The sequence below is a fragment of the Typopeltis vanoorti genome, chromosome 3 (genome assembly GCF_054136105.1).
Source record: "Typopeltis vanoorti isolate ZY-2024b chromosome 3, IOZ_Tvanoo_1.0, whole genome shotgun sequence".
Lineage (NCBI taxonomy): Eukaryota > Metazoa > Arthropoda > Arachnida > Uropygi > Thelyphonidae > Typopeltis > Typopeltis vanoorti.
In genome coordinates this window covers 133,516,480-133,537,758 of record NC_143551.1, presented here as the reverse complement: position 1 = coordinate 133,537,758, position 21,279 = coordinate 133,516,480, and the positions used below count along the sequence as shown (strand labels likewise).

General features: G+C 32.9%; 1 protein-coding gene across 3 annotated transcripts in view; it reads right to left on the bottom strand.

The window, feature by feature from the left end:
* The window catches only part of Tnpo (transportin 1), a 491,580-nt gene that overhangs the window by 112,205 nt on the left and 358,096 nt on the right, over nt 1–21,279 (bottom strand). For all 3 annotated transcript variants that reach the window (XM_090390863.1, XM_090390862.1, XM_090390864.1), the window contains one exon: nt 11,272–11,347. In XM_090390863.1, the coding sequence (XP_090246989.1) occupies nt 11,272–11,347 (76 nt within the window). The remainder of the gene's footprint in view (nt 1–11,271; nt 11,348–21,279) is intronic.

Here is a 21,279-nt window from a genome sequence, read left to right as displayed (position 1 = left end):
CATTATAGGAAGCTCCAAACCTCCCCATCCCTTTCATCATAATCAGGCGACTATTGATATTGACTTTATATACACATTCAAAACTGTAAACAATTGCTGAATAATAACATAATAATGTAGGCATAATTACTGTAAAGGGAGAAAAGTCACAAAACAGAAAAATGTTCTGGGTCTGGGCCCAATGCATAAAGAAGTTCTGGGGCCCAGGCCCCGGCTGAATTTACCACTATATATTTTTAATAATAACCATAGTTTTATTTAATGTATAGGTAAGAAAAGATGTCAGATTACAAAAATGCTTGCAATTCAAATGCTTCTTTTTGCATTGTTATTATTATTATTACTATTTTACTATTATTATTATTATTGGACTTGTATATTTATGAAGGAGAAACTCGTATTTTAATTTTTAGAAATATAAAGGACCACTGCAACATTTTGACAAACAATAATTATTTTCATATACTTCAATTAGAGCTACTTAGTTCTACATAATACCTACGTATTTCATAAATTACTTAGTTAAAGTATGACATAAAATTCTTATGTTATATTTGAAAGAGAGAGAGAGCTTGATTGCTCCTCCTATGTTATTTCCCACTTATATCCAACCTATACATTTATAGTCAGTTGTGGAGTAAGATAACACTAAAGTAGCCACCCCCCCCCCTTATCTATGGGTTCGGTTTCTGTGGTTTCAGTTACCCACAGTCAACTCCAGTCCAAAAATATTAAATGGAAAATTCCAGAAATAAACAATTCATAAGTTTTAAATTGTGTGCTGTTCTGAGTAGTGCAATGAAATTTCATGCCATCCCACCTGGGAAGTGAATCATCCCTTTGTCCAGAATATCCATGCTGTACTGTATATGCTACCCATATGTTAATCACTTAGTAGCCATCTCAGTTATCAGATTGACTGTCACAGTATCACAGTTCATGTGTTCAAGTAACCTTTATTTTACTTAATAATGGTCACAAAGAGCAAGAGTAGTGATGCTGGAAATTCAGATATGCCAAAAGAAATATACCAAAAGGTAAATTGCTTCCTTTTAAGTGAAAAGGTAAAAGTTCTCAACTTCATAAAGAAATAAAATAAAATAAAATAAAAACTCTGTATCTGAGGTTGCTAAGATTCCATTCATATTCATTTAACTTTTATTACAGTATATTGTTGTTAATCTCTTATTCTAATTTATAAATTAAAGTTTATCAGAGGTGTGTATGTATTTAGAAAAAACATACTATATATTGGGTTTGATACTATCCATGATTTCAGATATCCAGGGGGGGGGGTGAATGTATCCGCTGCAGATAAGGGGGAACTACTGTGTTATAGTTTTAGTTGGCTAGAATATTCCAGGTTCGTATTTGTGATGGTCCAAGGATCAACATGTTGTGTATATTCTAAAGAATGAAGCTCTAATATATAAAAAAGGCAACTACTGCATGCATGCATGCATGCATGCATGCACGCACGCACGTACACACACACACACACACACACACACACACAGTACGAATTCTTAGTACTTCACTGTATTTCCCTAAGGTGATCTGTCATTCCTTATAAAATTAAAAGTACTACATTAATTTCTAACTTCTTAAGACACAAATAATCAATAATAATTTATCATACTCTGACTCTCACAGTTAAATTCAATACTGAGAGATAACATCAAACACTTTACCAAACAAGCTCAACATAGCATTCAGCTGAAAATTCTCTAGTTTCACTTGGCCATATGGAAATTTCCTTTGCAACATCTATTTTACTATTTTTGTTACTCTGTCTTATCTCTCAAATTCCTTAGAATACAAAGTTAAAATGCCTAAATTAAGTAACATACTTGCATATGTCTCCTTCACTAAGCAAGTTTCCTTAATGCCTATAATAAATTTAGTTTAATCCTTTATCCAAGTGTGAGCAAACAAAGTTTGCACCTGAAAGTATCTTCAGGACTGGGGTAAGGTGGTACAACACCAGGAAACTCCTTGCAAAGGTGGAGCAAGATACCAACACTCCTATCTCAGTATCTCCCATAATGCAAAACACATCTCCTTATGGATATGTCTAATGTTATGCATTAAGGGAAGGGCCACAACCCAGACTAGTTTCGACCTTTATTGAGGTCTCTTCAGTGGAGCCAGGCCTAAGTGGAGATACCAGGCAGAGGCATTAGCAGGTCATCTCTACCTATAGAAGTTGCCAAATGGTATGCCACCCTTTTTTAATAAATTACTCTGGATTTAGAGAAAGATGTTGAAAGTTTATTTTTCACTTGGTTAGAGTATAATAAATTTAGTTTAATCCTTTATCTAAGTGTGAGCAAACAAAGTTTGCGCCTGAAAGTATCTTCGGGACTGGGGTAAGGTGGTACAACACCAGAGCACTCCTTGCAAAGGTGGAGCAAGCTACCAACACTCCTATCTCAGTATCTCCCATAATGCAAAAAAAAAAAAAAAAAAAAAAAAAAAAAAAAAAAAAAAAAAAACCCTTAATGCCCCTTTTCCTCATTTTCTAAAGTAGGCATGAAGAATAATCGCTTAGACAATAGGAATGAATTTAATTGAGCAGTTTCAAATACATTTCTCATAAAAGAAACTTTTCTGCACATTCCATATTGCTCCTTGGAACATATATCACTTGCCTTTCATTAAGCACAAAATATTCTCATATACAAAGGCTTGATATTTTATACTGTCCCCTTCAATTGACTTCACAGTTCTGTATCCTTGGAAAGTAATTGAAGATGTATATAAAAACTTTTCTGAGATTAGAAAACTTAACTCAGTAGTTTATTAGATCTTTTCGGCTCTTCTTCCTTGCCTACTCTTTGCCTTCCTAGCATTCCTGTTACCCAGTAACAGCTGTTCTGAAAACAACTAATGCACATGCCCACTACCGAGATTCAAAGCAAAACTCAAGTGACAAAAATGGTTGCTGTTACTATAGTGCTTGCACTTTGTACAGTAAAAGTGTGATATACAAAATCTACTATAAACAAACATGCAAAACATACATACATCATTCTTGTGTTAAAAGATATGGTATGCAAATTTACTACTGAATTACATTTAAGTTTCTTTTATATCACTATTACTTAACTCTGGTAATACTAAGCATAAATAATAGCATTCTACAGAATAATTAAATTATATACTGTAATGGTAACAAGCATGCACGTGCGCGCGCGCGCACACAAATGTCCATGTAAAATTTTTACACATATATCACAAATAAATATTAGATTATTAGTGAGAGTTCAGTCACTATTTCCCAGATTTTTTTTTTTTTCAGACCATCATTGCAACTTAGATTAGACTGATTAAACAGTGCTGTAAAACTCTGCAAAGAGTTTGAAGAGTGTCTCTCAAAGCTGAAGACACTTTTGTGAAGAATTTTTATGTTGTCCCATAGGATCTGGTGGCTAGGAGGTACTCCATGTTCTGCAAGACCATATTTTTCAGCCTAGAGAAAATGGAAGTAATCCATATGTTGATGATGTGTTCACAATTAGGGCATTCTCCAATGTACAATTAGACAGATTTTTATCTAAAATCAACAGTCTTTTCCCCAGAATAAATTCACATAAAAAAAAAAAAAAAAAAAAAAAAAAAAAAAAAAAAAAAACATGGCACCTTCCTTTCCTAGATTCACTTGTAAAGAGGGAAGCTGATGACTCTTGGCTTTTCTTCTTTATAAGAAGCCTACTTTCACAGATGGATTCATTCTCAGGATTCAGCAAATTCAGTGAGTGTCATTATATATCACAATCATGTTATTAACACTGGTAATTGTTAAGATTCATGCATGCAGGGTACATGCCTTCCGCTCTTTTGAGGATACTTTCTGACTAGAATTGCAAAGAATTACACTTTCCATCCAAATTGCAATACATCTTTGATAATTGCTCTCCTATTAATAACTCATCAGTTAACGAGGATTTTAATCCCTTATATTAAAAGGATTTCATAAGTTCTTTTTTTTTTTTTTTTTAAATTGATTTCCAGATAACTTTCAAGTCAGTTAAACAACATTTTGTCTATTGTATATCAAAGACAAACTTTCTCTTTTTGCTCATCAGGAAGTGTACCAGATTTCTTATTCCTACAAGCTATCCTATTTTGACCTAACAGGTTTGTACTGAAGACATCCAATGTTCAGAACATATTGATTACATCCATTTTCTCCAAGCTGAGAAATCTTGCAGAATATGGAATTTTTATGCTGTCGCATAAGACAAAATAAAAAAAAATTCACAAAGTTCCTTCGATGAGAGGCTCTTCAAGAAATGCCATGATGCTCTTTGCAATCAAACAAATCTAAATTGCAAAGATGGTATAAAATTTTTGGAATTCTGGGAAATAGTGATTTTGAACTCTTACTAATCAGTTAATGTTTATTTGTAATGTGCATATGCAAATCCTATACAAACATTTGTGTACACACACCCACACAACATACATTGCTTAGAAAGAAGTCAACAGACACCATAGTGTGAGCAACAAATAGCCATGGCAAACACTTTAATAAGATGTAGAACCTCCTTTCGCTGCGATGACTGCAGCAATCCTAAGATGCATACTTTCACACAAGCGTACGATAGTGATCAATGGGAACTTTTCCTGTAGGCATGTAATGAGGTCCTGGACTGTTATGAGAAAGATGTCCCTTGGCCTCACCTGACACTCCAGTTCATTCCACAGATGTTCAAAAGGGTTGAGATTAGGGCTCTGTGGAGGCCAGTCAAGTTTAGTGATGTTCATGTCCACAAACCACGCAGTTACAGAAGCAGGCTTATGATGGTGCATTGTCTTGATGAAAGAGACAATGCACCATAGAAACCACAAAGTAGGAAGCATTGCATCCTCCAGAATGTTCAGATACCTCTTGGAGTTCAATGTTCATGGCACCACAAACAGAGGTCTGAGGTCAAACCAGGAAAACATGACTATACCATCACACTGCCACCTCCAAATTTCATAGTTGGGGGTTATGCACGCTGGTAAGAGATGTTCACCGGGCACCCACCAAACTCACACCCGCCCATCTGTTCCATAGAGGGTGTAGTGCGATTCATTGCTCCATAACGCAGCTGTGCAAGCTACCATATCCCACTGTACATGCTCTTCACCACTGAAGACGATAATGCATGTTGGTTCAGGTAATGTGGGGCTTGCATATTGCAATCCTACTATGGAAACCCATATTGCAAGCCTCACTTCCGAATGGTTTTGTGCAGATTCGTATTCCAGTTGAGGCTCGGAACTCTGCATTCAACATGTTAGTCAATGAACTGCAGTTTTTACATATTATCCTTCATAGCACCATATGGTCATCTTTGATGTGTGTATGGTCAGTCGTTCATTGCAGATAGCACTTGCAGTTGACTTCCTGTACCTCCATCTCAGTATGGTATCACTGATTGTTGACATGGAATGACTCAATTTGCCGAACAGATAGACCTGCAACATGGCATCTCATCATGATACCTCTTTCAAACTTTCCCCTTCTCGCAGCCATTTCACTCGAACACAGTTGTACGACTTAGGAGCATCATATTATTCCAATTTATACTGGCTAAAAACATGTGCCTCATTACATGCCACATGCACCTTATCCATGGGGATTTCCATTGACTTCTTTCCAAGGAATGTGTCTGCACGCTTGTATGCATAGGTTGATTTACTTATTCTTTTTTATATACATTTTATATATTATGCAAATGCTATAATTTAATTTTCAATTTATTAATTATTTTAAGTCTCCATACTTTTACATACCTGTAATAAGATCTGTGTACTTCTTTCCCCCATTAGCCAAGTTTGTTTATTTGCTATGTTAATGATTATGTTTTGTTTCCCATGAGTTTCTTATCGTATCATGTGACTGGCTGGAAAGTGGGAGAAAGAAGACATCTCAACATTTATTTCAAATACTTTAACAGAAGCACTCCATAATATCCGCTGTTATTCCATTCTTGTTTCTTGCAATTGTCCATTCTTTTTTGTGTATTCACTCTGATGATGTGATGAGATATGAATACTCATCACAAAATATAAGTGTTTTATATCAGATACTTTATTTTTCTTTTTGCAAATTATGTGTATAGTCAGTGCATCATATACAATGTATAACAACAAGTATAAATATTTCATTTTATGGCTGAAGGCAATTTGTATTCTCAAAATTTGGAAGCTTGTTACAAGTGAGTATTTCTAAAAAGAAGTGATAAAAAATGGAACACTGTCTGTTCCAAGACAAAACAGTTTCCTTTTGAAATGAAGTTTTTTTAGCACTTAAAGGAGGAAAAAAAGTTAACGTCAAAGTATATTATTTTTTCCCAATGAAAAGCAGATAAAAGCACTTTTTCATGGACCTATGTATACGTTTGTCAAGAGTTGCATTATAGTATACCTAAAAAGGTATATTTTCTTAACTATAATAATTATTCAAAAGTCCCTGGAATAATTATTAATAATATTTTTTTTTATTATGATTATGTTGTAAAGGTAATTCCATACAAGCAAAGGAGTTCAAACCTGCAGAGCTTTAGGTCTGCATATCAGCAGCAAATTGAGGAGAAAGAAGACATTTCAACATTTATTTCAAATACTTTAAATTCTCGACATTTCGACCTTCATATTAAGGTCATCATTTGGAGTATATACACATATATATACAGAGACAAGCTATATTACATTTCAAACAGTGTGCCAAAGTGACAATGATATGATCAACTGTTTTTCTAGTGGCCTGACCTCTAGATAAAAAAAAAACTACATCAAAGCTATATCCTATTTATAACATTCTCAGAGACCTAATTCATATTAATGCTTTTAATGCAACAACAGTGGTGGCCTAAACAATAATTCAACATACTTAATACATGTATACTTAACATATTTAAATTAAATTAAATTATTGATTAAGCCACTACTATTGCCAAATTAAAAGTATTAATATAAATTTGGTCTCTTAGGATGTTATAAATAGAATACAGCTTTGATGTAAGTTCCCCCCCCCCTAGAAGTTAGGCCAGTAGAATAATGACTGATCAAATTATTGTCACTTTAGCATACCATTTGAAATGTAATATAGCTTGATGTGTGTATACTCCAGATGATGACCTTAATATAAAGGTCAAAACATGAGAAAATTAAAGTAATTATTCCTAACACCGTTGTAGTCTCCATAATTTTATTGAAATGAATGTGATTACCTTGTAACATTAAAGGAAAGGAATCTCAACATTTGATTTGTAGATTATACTTTTCAGGAAATCATTAACAGTAGAGACTCTTAAAGAAGGACAGAAGTAAGAAAAAACGAATTAATTAAAGAATGAAAAAAAGTGTTCTGTGATTCTGGGAGCTGAAGAAGTACTGATTAGCCACTGTGTGGGTGTTTTTAACAGATTTAGAGGAGAAGTATAGAAATTACAGTCCATTCTGATTAACAGCAACAATGGAAATGTTTGTAGAAAATGCCAGCAACAGAAACTGGATGTCTCCCCATGAAAGAGAGTGGGAGGTGATGGTTGTTAATCAATTTAGCTGCTCTCCTGTGTTAAGTCAAGTATTTTAAGGAAACTATTAGAACAGTATTCAATGGTTTGACAGGTCTTTGATTTGTATAGAGTTAACAGTGAGGTAAAGTAATGTCCCGAGTGAAAGAGAAAACCTAATTTCTTCAATATTTGTAATATATTTATGACAAAAAAGAATGGGGGATAAACTTATTCCAGGAAAAGAAATCTAATGCTGACCAGAGATTTGGTTCTCATCCAAGACAGGATTGAATTTTACTAGCACAGAAATTAACAAGGTTATCAGAACCTTAAGATCAGAATTTAGGCTTATAAAAGTTTGGTAATTTGTGTGTATGGTACCAAATGAGGATTGTCTAGTTGGCTACAAATCCTTTATCAGGACACCAATACATAAACAAAGGAAAAGGGGGAAAGAAAAGAGAGCCTTGTAAAATCCCATCATTAGTTCCAATGTTTGAAGATAAAGACCCATCCACCACCATCATAAAAGTATAACCAATGAGAAAGCTGGCAACCTAGTTGCTGAAATATATGATGCAAGGCCAAATTAAGGTTGCTGTGGGCCCTAAGCTATACCTTTTAAGAGGATCCTTGACTGTCAGGTCCAAAACTGTAGCTTATCTAGCTTACAGATAAATATTGTCCTGATATGATGGGATTGTATTTAACAGATCTTTATGTTCCAACATGATCAAATGCCTTAAGGTATATCAAGAGCAATCATGTGACTCTTCTCGTAGTGATTGTTTCAAGTTTGATTACAAAAACAGGATCTTTCTGATAAATGACAACGGTGGCAATCATTAATTAAGAGGTTTCCGAGTAACATTACTTTAGAAAGAACTCAAGTTGGAGAAACTGGGCAGTAATTTGATAGTAAGTAAAGATTTATTACCGTTCTTAGAATTAGCTGAATATAGCTGATGAGCTAATTATAGCTAGTCAAGTTGAAAGATATATACCTGGAGCAAAAACCTTCAGAATAATCAGAAAAATAGCATGTCGACCAAGAGACTTTTTGGTATATCCAAGGTTCACAAAGTTTCTTCTGATCTCTTTCTGGCAAAAAATTAGAGAGATAGTTAAATGTATTTATCAGGACAGTTGCATAAGTTTATCCTGTGGGTAATGATGCAAAGGAACCATTTTGTGAAAAAGAAGTCGATGCAGTGATGGACAAAATTTATAGCCAATAGTATGACTAACTTTTTAGTATAACTGGCAGTTTGACTCATGTAAATTTCCTGCTTTTGGTGCTTTCAAAATCAGTTTTGAAAGAGACAAAATTTTGTTTATAATTTGCTTGCAAATATTTTGAATTTTAGTACAAAAAAGAAGTAGAAGATGGAGTTTTAGGTAAAAGTGATGCAGAGAAATACAATATGCTTAATTTTTCTCTTGTGTGGCCTTGGCACATTTCATGGAGAAAAGGCTTACTTAAGAGATGAGAATTTACAGTGGAACGGGAAATGATTATTTCTATATCAATAAGAATTATTTCATTGATGTATTCAGTATAAATGTTTGGATTAGAAAACAAAAATTAAATAATCTAATCAAGGAATAGTTTCTAAGGCAAACATGATTCACTCTGGCATACAAAATCTCCCCTCTTTCTTTTAAATATGCAAACTTCACCCCAAAAAACATTATTACTATATGTAATGGTCTTATTTTGGTGCATCGAGATAATCCACAAGTCCTGCTTCATAGACAAAATATGAAACTTTTTCAGGCCTTTAATAGGAGTGTGACAGTCTCATATTGAACGATGAAATTCATCTACAACCTAAATGCATTTACAAATTTCCATGGCCATAACAGGATTCAAACTCAATTCCTACTGTTGGATGAAGACCAAAGACTGCCAACCAGGTTGATAAGAATTCACAGTTCAATAAAATTATAGCACCTTGTAAAATGTAAAAGTATAAAAATAGCTTATGTGCTATTTTTATCTTCTATTTACTGAGAGAGGGAACCTATTAAGGCCTCAAGTGCTGCTCACACAAACATATATTATCAATATAAACATGCATATTAATATCCATGTATACGTGGCACAGGAAAAGGGATAGGGAAGACAGATCTTAATGATGGACTTAATGAAAAAATCATTTCATATATTCAGCAATTCTTTCATTAAGAGATTAAAATCTTAGATGGATGAAACTACACGTGCATGAGGTTGTAGCTATGCATATCTATTCCACCTGATTAATTAATGAAAAACACATCCTCCCCCATTTCTTATAAAATTCTACTTTAACAAAATCATTTTTTCCTGGTGCCAAGGTTAAGGATATTAGTGATGCTATTAGCTTTGGTCAAAAAAACATGGGTTCCAATTCTCTCTAGGATGTAAGGAAATTTTATATGGATTTTTCAACACAAGGGAATGTGGAATGTTTATTAACTGCATGGAGTGCACATGCAATTAACAGACATAATACATACATATGCATACAGCATTAATTTCTTCAGCCATAATTTCAAACAGCCCAATAAATAAATAATTCTAAAAGAAAAATCTAAATTATGAAGCAAAGCAAAGCAGAATGGCAGGTGAATCAAAATCAACTCAAATGAATTCCAGTTAGATTGATTATCTAGGTTTTAGAGTATACTGAACTCTAGGATTCATAATTTAAAACTTCATTTCGGTATTGAGAGGCTTATTATTAAACTAGAACACGATGATTGTGAGCAGTTAAAGTACAGATGAGAATTATCAGTCTATCAATACTATACACAAACTTAAAAATTTAATATTCTGCACTAATTACACCATTTAAGATAAAAATATGCATACTAAGAAATTCAAAAATTTAAAACGGCTTGTAATTTTCTAATAGCACTTATCAGATAAGAAATATAACATTGGAGGGAAAATAAAGTATAGCAGAGGACTTTTCCTTCTTTCAAGTAAGTTCACTAAACAAACAAAACCTACAAAATCTATAACATGATTAGCATCTTCAATTTTTCTGAATTACAGAAGAAAGATAATTATATTTACCATTTTTATGATAAATATGATTATCATATTATCAGATGATATATGAGTATGATATAGGGAAAATTTTAAAAAAAAATTAGTGGCATGAAGTTTTCATGAAAAACTGTTATTTACCTTCTCTTAATTCTGAGTTTACTCCACACTTAACTGAAGTTGCAGTGTATTTATAGCTGAATAATTTACTCTGGCAGTGGAGACTGATTCCTCAATAATGATATGGTTCATAATGTAATATAGCACTGAAGATAACCCTTGTTATATCACCCATCAAAAATATACATAATTCTAATTAACATATCAAAAGTAAGATGCCCTGCTTTAATGCATATAGCACCAGGTTTTTTGATTGATTGTTGTCTTAGGTGGGTAAAATACAAATAAGCAAAAAAAAATAAATAATAATAATAATAATAAGAACTGTGTTAAAACGTTAAAGCAGGCAAAAATGCATAGGCAGAATTCTGACAAGACAGAGTGAGTCATGAAAATAAATTAGGCTGCTTATTAGTCTGCACACTTAACACACTGCTACTATACAAAGAGAAGGCAAAAAAAAAGGTCAAACAAATCTAGAAAATTATAAATATCAAGATTAATTTTTAAAAACTATTTTTTTAAAAAAAAAAAAGAAAAGAAAAGTTTGGTATATAAGAAGAAAAGTATCAAGAAAGAATAAATAAAAAAACATTTACACACCACGGGCGTATAAACTGCTGTAACATAGGGGCGACTTCTTCAGGACATACGTAACCAAGGCGACCGATTGTTATGGCTACGTTACCAGGGAGATGGAACGAGACGAGACGGGGAGCAAAAAAGGGGAGAAAAAGCAAAAGACAACTGATAAACAAACAAACATACAAGGCAAATCATGGACCATTAACATCGCATTTAGAAAGACACTGTATTAACAAAATAATAAAGAAGAGTTAATTGTTTAATGCAACTACAGACTGAACCATGCACCCAGAAAGAAACATGTTAAAAGATGCCTAAGTTAAACTTGTAAAAACAAAAATTTGGCTAATATCGAATAAGACAGTGCATACTAAAAATAAAAATAAATAAATAAATATATATAGATATATATACAAAAATTAAGTTAAATTGAAATGCAAGGTTTCTTGGGTGCATAGTCAAGTATACTTAGTGAAAATACAAAGTACAAAATTAAAAATAAAAATAAAAACTTAATGAAATTGTACATATCTTATAACATGACAGAAAAACATCATTATGAAAAATCAAAAACAGTACAAAAGTGCAAATAAAATGTTTTTAATTTCTGTGTTTCACAAAAGCAGGCCTGAAGCAATTTCCACAAGGTCACAATTCGATTTCTGAAAGAAAGTATTTAATAATTACAAACAGTTAACCTGGTCTGAAGACATGTGTATCCCGATTTTTTTTTTTTTTTTAAACAGCTTATGTAATAAATCAACATTTTAAAAATTTAATGTTAATTTTTTTCCTAGCATTATCACATGATGCTATATATCCCCAGTATGTGTAGTGCAGATACTGCGTCACAACAAATCTCTAAACCTCTATAAATGTCATTAAATTAATGACTTATTTATACATGTCATCTTTAGCAAGAAAGAAGCTTCTCAGTGTGAATTTACACCCACACAATGAGATTTTAAACAGGTAATATATTCTAAAATTTTAAGACAAACCTCCAATTTAGCTATTACACACACACTACTCAATGTTCAACACATTTACAATCTGTTCCCAGAAACACTACAACACTGCATCACATTAAACTTTCAATCTACTCAGATATATTCAAAGATAGGTTGAGAATATTCCTCTTCACATTCCATAAGTTTCTTTTTAAAGGAAATGCATCATTTGCTTTAAAAAGCAGCCATAGGTTTTTTTTTATGTTATCTCATAATAGAAAATTTCTTTAATAGTCATCAACTGTTTTCAGCAGCAGAATTATTTCTAGTTCCAATTGATAATATTCACTGCTTGCCTGAAAACATCTTTTATTTATTTTTTAAACTAATAAGTTCTTTAAAGATTTTTTTAAAGAACTTATGTGAAAACTGTATTATAAACAAACCAATAAAATCTTAATTTTAAAAAAAAAAAAAAGCATTTCCAGACTAGAAAGGATTATTTTCAGTGTTGATTTCCTGTCAAATGAAGAGCAGTAATTTTTAAAATACATTTAATAATTCTCCTATTAAAGTGCTATACATCATTACCTTCAATTAAACATAATGATAATCTAAAAATCCAAACCACGCTCGTATACTAACAAAAGTTTTAAAATTACTTAATTACTTCATTTTTCTGTTTTATTCTGCTAAAAATAAGATTCCATTCATTAATCATTTTATTTAAAGATCAAAATATTTAATATTAGTATGAATTTAAGCAAAGCTTAGTGTGAAAGTTATAATTAAAACACAATACCTTTCACACTTAAAAAGAAAAAAAATAGTGAAACAGAAAAATGACCATAGACCACTTTTTTAATTTACAACAATCTCATATGAATAAAGCAAGCACTGCACAAAAAGATGTCACAATGCAAAATATGGTGAAGTGGTGGAGTATCTGTTTTGTAATTCTGAGAAATAAAATATCAATTACCTCAAAATACCTAATTTGAGAAAGTAATATTTATCATTTTGTTATTACATTTTTAATGGAATTATAATCATCTGGGCAATGTGTTAGGCTGGAAAGGTATAAAACTATTCAATAATTATTTTATTGGTCAGGCATCCTTCAATCCATTCTATAACCAATGCTTGATTATAGAATATTTTTAAATCTATGCATACAGATTCATGATAAACTGCTATAATTTAATGGCTAGATAAACTATGCAAGATATAATTTTCTTTTATTTTTCTTAGGCAGTATATGTATGATTTGGAAAGCTTGCACTATCTTTCTTCAGATGTATAATAAACTATCAGTTGCAAGAGTAGAAGATATGGTATTAATTGGAAGAAACATTCAGAAGGAACTAGATTCTGAATAAAGATATTTTATTGAAATGACTAACATGATACAGGTAGTAATGAAACTAAAACAGAGAGATAGAATGTGGCATTTGTGCAAAAATGCAACATGAAGCATGTACATAAATAATGAAACACTGGCAGATGTTTTAAATATTCTTATTCAATGTGATAAATAGGCAACTATGGGTGTAACTATACAGAAATCTTTCCTGACAGGTTCTTCAATCTTGCCACTATTGCATACTTTGTTTTGAATGAGCACGAAAATGCCTAGTTACGTCATTAAATACATAAACTACTATACTCCTCCCACACTAAAAATTACTTTGTGCATATGACAACCACAAAGGAAATAGTTATCTAACTACACATCAGCATGATATCACCAAAGTTATCTGCAAATCTAAGAGGCAAAATCTGAAACATCTTTTTTTTTTTTTTCTCCCAACAAAAAGATCACTATCTTAATGTAAATAACTATTTGGGACCATTGATCAAGTGTAAACGGATAAGTATTTTAATACCGACTAGTTTCACCAAACTTATGCTGTTGGCATCATCAGGGTACAAGCACTGAGGTTAAAACATATCACAAAATAGATCTTAATTGTAAATTCTAAAAATTATTATTACAAATTAAATTAGCATTAAATGTGAATAATAAACGTATCGCGTGTACATGATTTACTAGTTGTTGCTAAGGGACGTTCTATACATTAGTTCTGTGATCAAGAAAATACACGCTCATTATGAATAGATCACTATCTTATTTCAGTTAAAACTTTTGCTACTTTTTAAAGGATCAGGACAGTGCAGTATGATGGAGCAAATATACATTATGGTGATATTCATGCAAAAGTTTAATACCATGGGAGTCTAGATATCCTTTAATGTTGTACTTTGGACTGTGACATACATTAACAACATGCATTATTAATATTAATAACATACATTATTAGTTACAGACATTGTCCACAGCCACACAGATCTAGGGCACAATGAAGCAAGTAAGTTTAGATCACAACCATCAAGAATGAACTCCACTCTACAATACCAAGAACTTTACAGCTAACTTTTACATTGATGTCTTAAATAGTCCATTAGTTTGCGTTTAATATCCACCTAACAAAGGATGGTGCAAACTATCTGAAACATACATAGTGATCCTAGATGCTTGAACTCATGTTGATGCAGTGGAGAAAATACATGTATAGGGATAGTAATTAACAAACTGAATTTATATAAGCATTAAATTATTAGGTTAATATTTTGCCTGGTTACTAAGGTGTTTTCATAGGTAGGTACAGAGATATGTATATGAAGCATATGCATGCAGGCACCACAAAAAGGCAAACACATTGATCCCCTAGTCCTAACTGGCACTCGGCAGATCCTTGTGTCTATAGAAAATGCACCCACACTGGAAGGAATATTCATCATCTATTACATTACCCCCCCCCAACAAGTTGGTGTTATCAAAACCTTAGCGAATAGTGCTAGACCATATCTGCTCTAACCATACTCGCCTCTTCACTGAAATCAATCAAGTCCATAACACTTTTATAGCCAATGACTTCCTTGTTCAAAAATATCAAAAAACAGAACTCTCAGCCAGTTCCACAAAGTCAACCACATCCAAACCTAGAGCACAAAAAATTCATTGTCATCCCTTACGTCTGTGGCATCTCAGAAAAAATTGCACACATTCTTAAGAAGGTATAAAGACCTCTAAGTCATACCAAAACAAGCTACCAATTATCCACTAAAGAAAAAAAATCCTATCCATTATCCACATTATCATGGTGTCTGTCTTACAGCATCCTATGCTCCTGCAAACTAACACACTGTGAACAAACTAGAAGTACACAGCCATTGATACCAATCATAAGAGCCATTGGGGGGGGGGGGGTGAAGACCTCTTTTATGCAAATACAGATATATATTTGTATGACTATTCCTAGAATCTGCTACAGCATCATAACATTTTCCAAACCTAAACAAATTCAGCTACCTCACATTACCAAAAATCTGGGAAGGAGATCATCTATATAGACCTTCAGTAAGACATCATTACTGTAACTACAGAGGGTGGCAGTTAGGACTATAGGATCCTGCCTTTTTTAAACTCAGTCTGTGTTTGCCTCTGTGCTGGTGTGTGCATGCCTGTACTTTGAATATATCCTTGTGCCCATGAAGATGCCTTGGTGACCAGGGCAAAATATCAGTCTAATAAATTCTGTTAGTTAATTATAAACCCTAGGTGCACTTCCTCCAATAATCACCAACATGAGCAATAATATCTAAGCATCCATACCAGATTAGAATGAGAACATTATTTATATCTTACATTTTTTAGTTTTAAACAAGAGGACAAATAATACAAAGATGCATTGTCAACAAAATTTGGTAAGCTCTATACAAAAATTAAATCATGTTTCATTTGAAAATTTTAAGTAGCATAATTACAATCTTAATGAATTTAAGAAGCAGAATATATAGAATCTGTATATACTTGTATATATTCACATATTACTGAAGAAGCAAAATTTCAGTAGGCTTTTCTAAAACCCATGCATTAAATTAATTTAAGTATTGTGACTTTCAAGGATAATGGAAAGCCATCAAAAATTATGGCTTTCCATTATTATATATTTTATTATTATTTTTTTTTTTCGTATGCTTGTAATTATCAAATTACTGGGATATACATTTCAGCAAATTTCAGTGTGTCTTATACAAAGAGACTTCAGTTCATCATGAGACCAAAGTGCTTTTGTATAGTCCTAATTTCTAGAAATGAGTGTTTATGAAGCTCAACTGAAAAAACAAATAAAGCATTACTATATCAAAAACAGACATTTATTAGAAAACTGTATTCACATAGAGCAGCTATTATGACATACAGCAATTGTTTCCTTTTCTCTTTTGATAGATATGGAGAAAATAAAATGTTCTTGAATGTGCTGGAATGTTTGGGAGACTTGGTGCTTTGGAAGTTTTCTTTGTGTTTTGTTGTTATGAACCATTATACCAAATGCTCTCACATAATAATTTCATAATGTGATAAGCAGGGCTCAATAAATATGCTTGCCCACTTGCACATAGTGAGTCAATTTTGCTAGCTGACTAGTAATTGCAAACTGGACAAATAAAATATTTTTTATTCAATTTTAAAAAAAAAAACCTCCAACCATGGTCTAGTACAGCACCACTAATTACTTTGGCCAAATAAATAAGCTAAATAAAATAGGTTTAAAAACCAGTTGCTGAGAAAATTCATTGTAGTAAATCTCTCATACTCAATACAAAGGGAAATAATATCTTATCTTCCCACTCAATTAATCATCTATTCCTTTTATTTAGCACATCAGAGGGAATAATGATGAAATATTTTACACAGTTTTGTACCTCCAAGTTAATTTATGGGCAGGATAACTAAGCTAGACATTTAATTTAGTGTTGAAAGGATATTTTCAAAATTTATCATTATTATTTACTTATTAATGATGATGTCAAACATGAACGATTGTTAAATCTGTACTATTTAGTAAAAGTAGTGTTGATAGGCAGAAAGTGGAGAAGAAACATCAGTTTTCAAAACCTGTAGATTATAATTTCTAGGAAATATGCATAAAATAAATTTGTTCCAAGAACAGCAATAGGAATTTAATAGAAAAAAATCTGCACTTTTTACATACATTTGGAGGAGAGCAGGAATTCATTAATTTCAATTTTAATGATCACAGAAACATCTGTAAAAGTGCACGTGACAAAGAGCATGTGAATGTCAAAATGAAGTGAAAGTGAACACTCTGCAGGAGATGGACTAGTGATTGCTCTTTTCTATACTGAATTAAGAAATTTTGGGAATCTTAAGAGCATTATCCCAGATGTAAGAACAATATTCCACATTGGATGGATTAATTTGTATAAAGTTAATAAATGTTCAGAGGTAAAGTAATGTAGAGAACAAAACAGAAAACTGGCTTCCTTGGATGCAAAGGAAGCAATACTAAGGATACATTTATCCAAGACAAACTGGAAATTGCCCCAAGGAGAAGAAAAAAACTTCTTTGTTGAAAGGCTAAGACATTAGTGCATGTCAATAACAAGAATAAAAAGTCGCTAAAGTCATTAAATATCATCACTTCAGCTACTTTTAAGCAGAAAATGTTAATTTACAACAGTTTCTTTCAGTTAAATATTAATTTTCATGTGTTAAGGCCTAAATGCTGGCCGGACATCATGTTGGGGATTTAATGGAGTATTGAACAGCACTAAGAAAGGATTAAAAACTAATTTTAATGGTTCCAATATTTCATCTCAGTCATTGGCACATATTCAGGGAGTAAAAATAACAATTGTAACACACACAAAAAGACAACACAATACTAAATGAACGTGGGTGGTGTGCCCTGTTTTTAGTCACCAACATGTTTCATTTAGTATTGCGTTGTCTTTTTGTGTAACAATTGTTATTTTTACTCCCTGAATATGTCTCAGTGACTGAGACAAAATACTGGAAGCATTAAAATTAGTTTTTAATCCATTCTTAGTCCTGTCAATATGTCATTAAATCCCCATGAAATATTAATACTATTTCTAAGTTTCCATGAGATCACAAGGAGGCCAAGAAAATTTACTGCAAGAAGTTTTCTTGGTCTAATCTGTCTACACATATATCTATTAAAGAACATAAATATGAATAAAACTGAACTACACTGGTTTCCATAGATTAAAGAACAAATTCATCGCAACTTCAGAACCATATGATGAATTTTTATGCAATTTGGTGAAAAGTGGTATGATATGAGATGCGAAAGAAATGCCCACAAAAAGTGCAAATAAATAGCTTAATTCAGTAACAAATGGGTACATGAAGATAATGGTCAAAAAACAGGCTGTTAAAGTACCTCAATAAGGAATGCGGTCAGCCCTCACAGCAATACAGCACTAACAATGTTTCAAAACTGTTTCTAATGGTATCCAGGAGCTCATATGGTAATAACAATCATCGCTCCTGAAAAGCTCTCTTAAGTCCTTCAAGGTTTTGGCATACCTGGTATCAGTGGTTGATAGCAGCAACATGTCTACCTCGAGCATCCCAGACATGATCAATATGATTAAGGTGAGGAGACTTTTGTTAGCCAGTCCATACACACTATAGTCTCTTCTTGAATATACTGGTCCATGAACTCAGCAAGGACAAGCATTATCATCTTGTAGGACAAATGCTTCCCACCTATCACACCCATATATGGATGAACACGGGTTCAAGATCTTGTCTAAGTTGCGGGATTTGTGGTTCTGCTATGGAGCAAATACAGGTCAGTGCACCCAATGAGATATCTCCCCAAACCACTGCACTACCTCCACCATAAGTGTCCCTTTCACAGGATATCAGAGAGATGATAATCTATCATTGGTTTATTTCCAGATCAGAGCACACCTGGTATCGCTTTGTAGAGTAATTTGGGACTCATTAGAACTGCAAACAATACTAATCCCCCCCCCCTACTGATCTTGGGTGTAATTCTGGAGCCTGGGCCATTTCAATCATTCTCACTTTCTCCTGTGGTGTAGGGACAGGGACATGAAGACTACCAGTCTGCCTAGCAAACAGGCCACATTCATGAAGCCTACATAGTGGAAGCATATGGAAATGTTCCTGTAGCTGATTTAAGATAGCACTCTTGTTTGGGCAAAGAGATAATCAGATATCAGTCCGTTGTGGCTGTGGCCTGTGTCTTTGCTTCAGTGTATTCTATGGGATACTGTTTGTTTGGTTCCACAGTCTGTGAACCAGAGAATAACTCTTATGCAACCATCTGGATCCCTCCACCTGACTTTGGCCTGCCTCTAGTCTCATAATGGCTTGCCACTCTGAATTCATCAGTTAAATGATGCTTCAGTCTCACTCCAGAAAACATAAGGATCTCTGGAGTTGCCTTCCAGACACAAAATTGAAGAACACTCCAAAACTCCTGTTTTATGCTGTGGCTCATTTGCATATACCGCTGACTGTGCCACTCATTTATACATGATAACCAGACTTAGCATCACTTTTCACATAATTTACCTGAGATGTTAATGCATTTTTTTCTCTTTGATCTTTAATTCATGACAACCAGTGTATCAGAATAAAATCAACATTTACTTATGAGAATGAGCAGCCATCTAAAATATATAACCACAATACCAAATGAACTCTTGAACTACATATACTGCCAAAAAGTATAATAAAAATGTAAATTTAATTTTTCTGCACTGTATTATATACTCTTTGAGAATGCAATATCCTCCAAAAATATTAATTCAGAAGAGTTAAGAAAGGAAATTAATATAAATAAAGGTCTGTATCTCAGCATAAGTTACTATGAGGTATGCAAAATTGATGCAGTAAATACCTGTAAATTATTTCAACTATACGAGGAAGGCATCCTAAATTTTCTTATGACAATGAAGTCACAATTCAGTTGCATTGTCATCCAGGTAAGAAAATAAAGATAAGATACCACATCTTAAGGAAATGCTAATGATAATCACATGGAAATAATAAAATTAAACAAAGTAAAATTGCTTATTAATTCTTCACTCGGTCTATTTGTCACACTTTTTACTATGCTTCTTCAGGAAAAACAGAAAATATAGATGTCAAAAATCAGAGGCAATTCTTCAAAAAAATGGTACAGGAAGAAATACTGTAGTTCAACAATTATATGCACATATAAGCATCATACTCCTATAGTACTGTTGTGATGTAAAATGAGTCCCCCCTCTCCGATTTTTATTACACTGAGTGGTAATATATGTACCATTTTGGATGATTTCTTGAATTTGCACACCTAACTCCTATAACCATAAACCATTTCAGTTTGTTGCTAGAGTACTCACTCAATCAATGATGGGTCATTTGCTATGTGGTAGACTAGACTTGATTTGTATTTATTTTTCTTTCCAACACTCTTAAATGTATTATGCCATTTGGATTTCTCCAAATGACATTCATATTTCTCAGTAGAGAAATCTGCAAGTCATTTTCTCTGAAAATTTTGTGGACTTCAAATTTATTTGAGGAATGATGTGGTGTATAGGCAGAGGTAAAACTATATCAAGACCTTGAATGCAGGGATGAACAGCATCTTGAATTTTATGCCATCTTAATATCTTTGATATTTTATCTGTCATGTATTGCATATATAAGAGCCTCTGTATCTCAGTTGGTATAGATCAGGGGTGGCCAACCTATGGCGCATGCACCATAGGTTTGCCACCCCTTCTAATCATGCAATGCACCAAAAGTGGCGCACTGCATGATTAGAAGTGAACCCCCAGAGAAAAATTTTAAAAAGTGTTGTATACGATTTATATATATATAAACACACAATTAACCTATCACTGAATTCTAGAGTGCGCACTTATTATACTTGTTTGATCTTGAAGCAACAGGCACCGGCAAATCCTGACATGCGTCACCAGTTACTCAATCAGTTTACAGCTGACTCTCATCATAACGTTCGATGAATTTCTGATTCGATGTGAGTGAACAATTCTGTGTTTTCGAACTTATATGTTTTTATTAACAGTTCTTTAAGTTAAGATTTCTGTTTTCATGAAGGCTTAATATAGTTCTGTAAATTAAAAAATAACTTTTTTCATTTTGAACGCGTATGTCACGTTCTTGCGTGCTCCCTTAATTTGCTGATACTGAAAC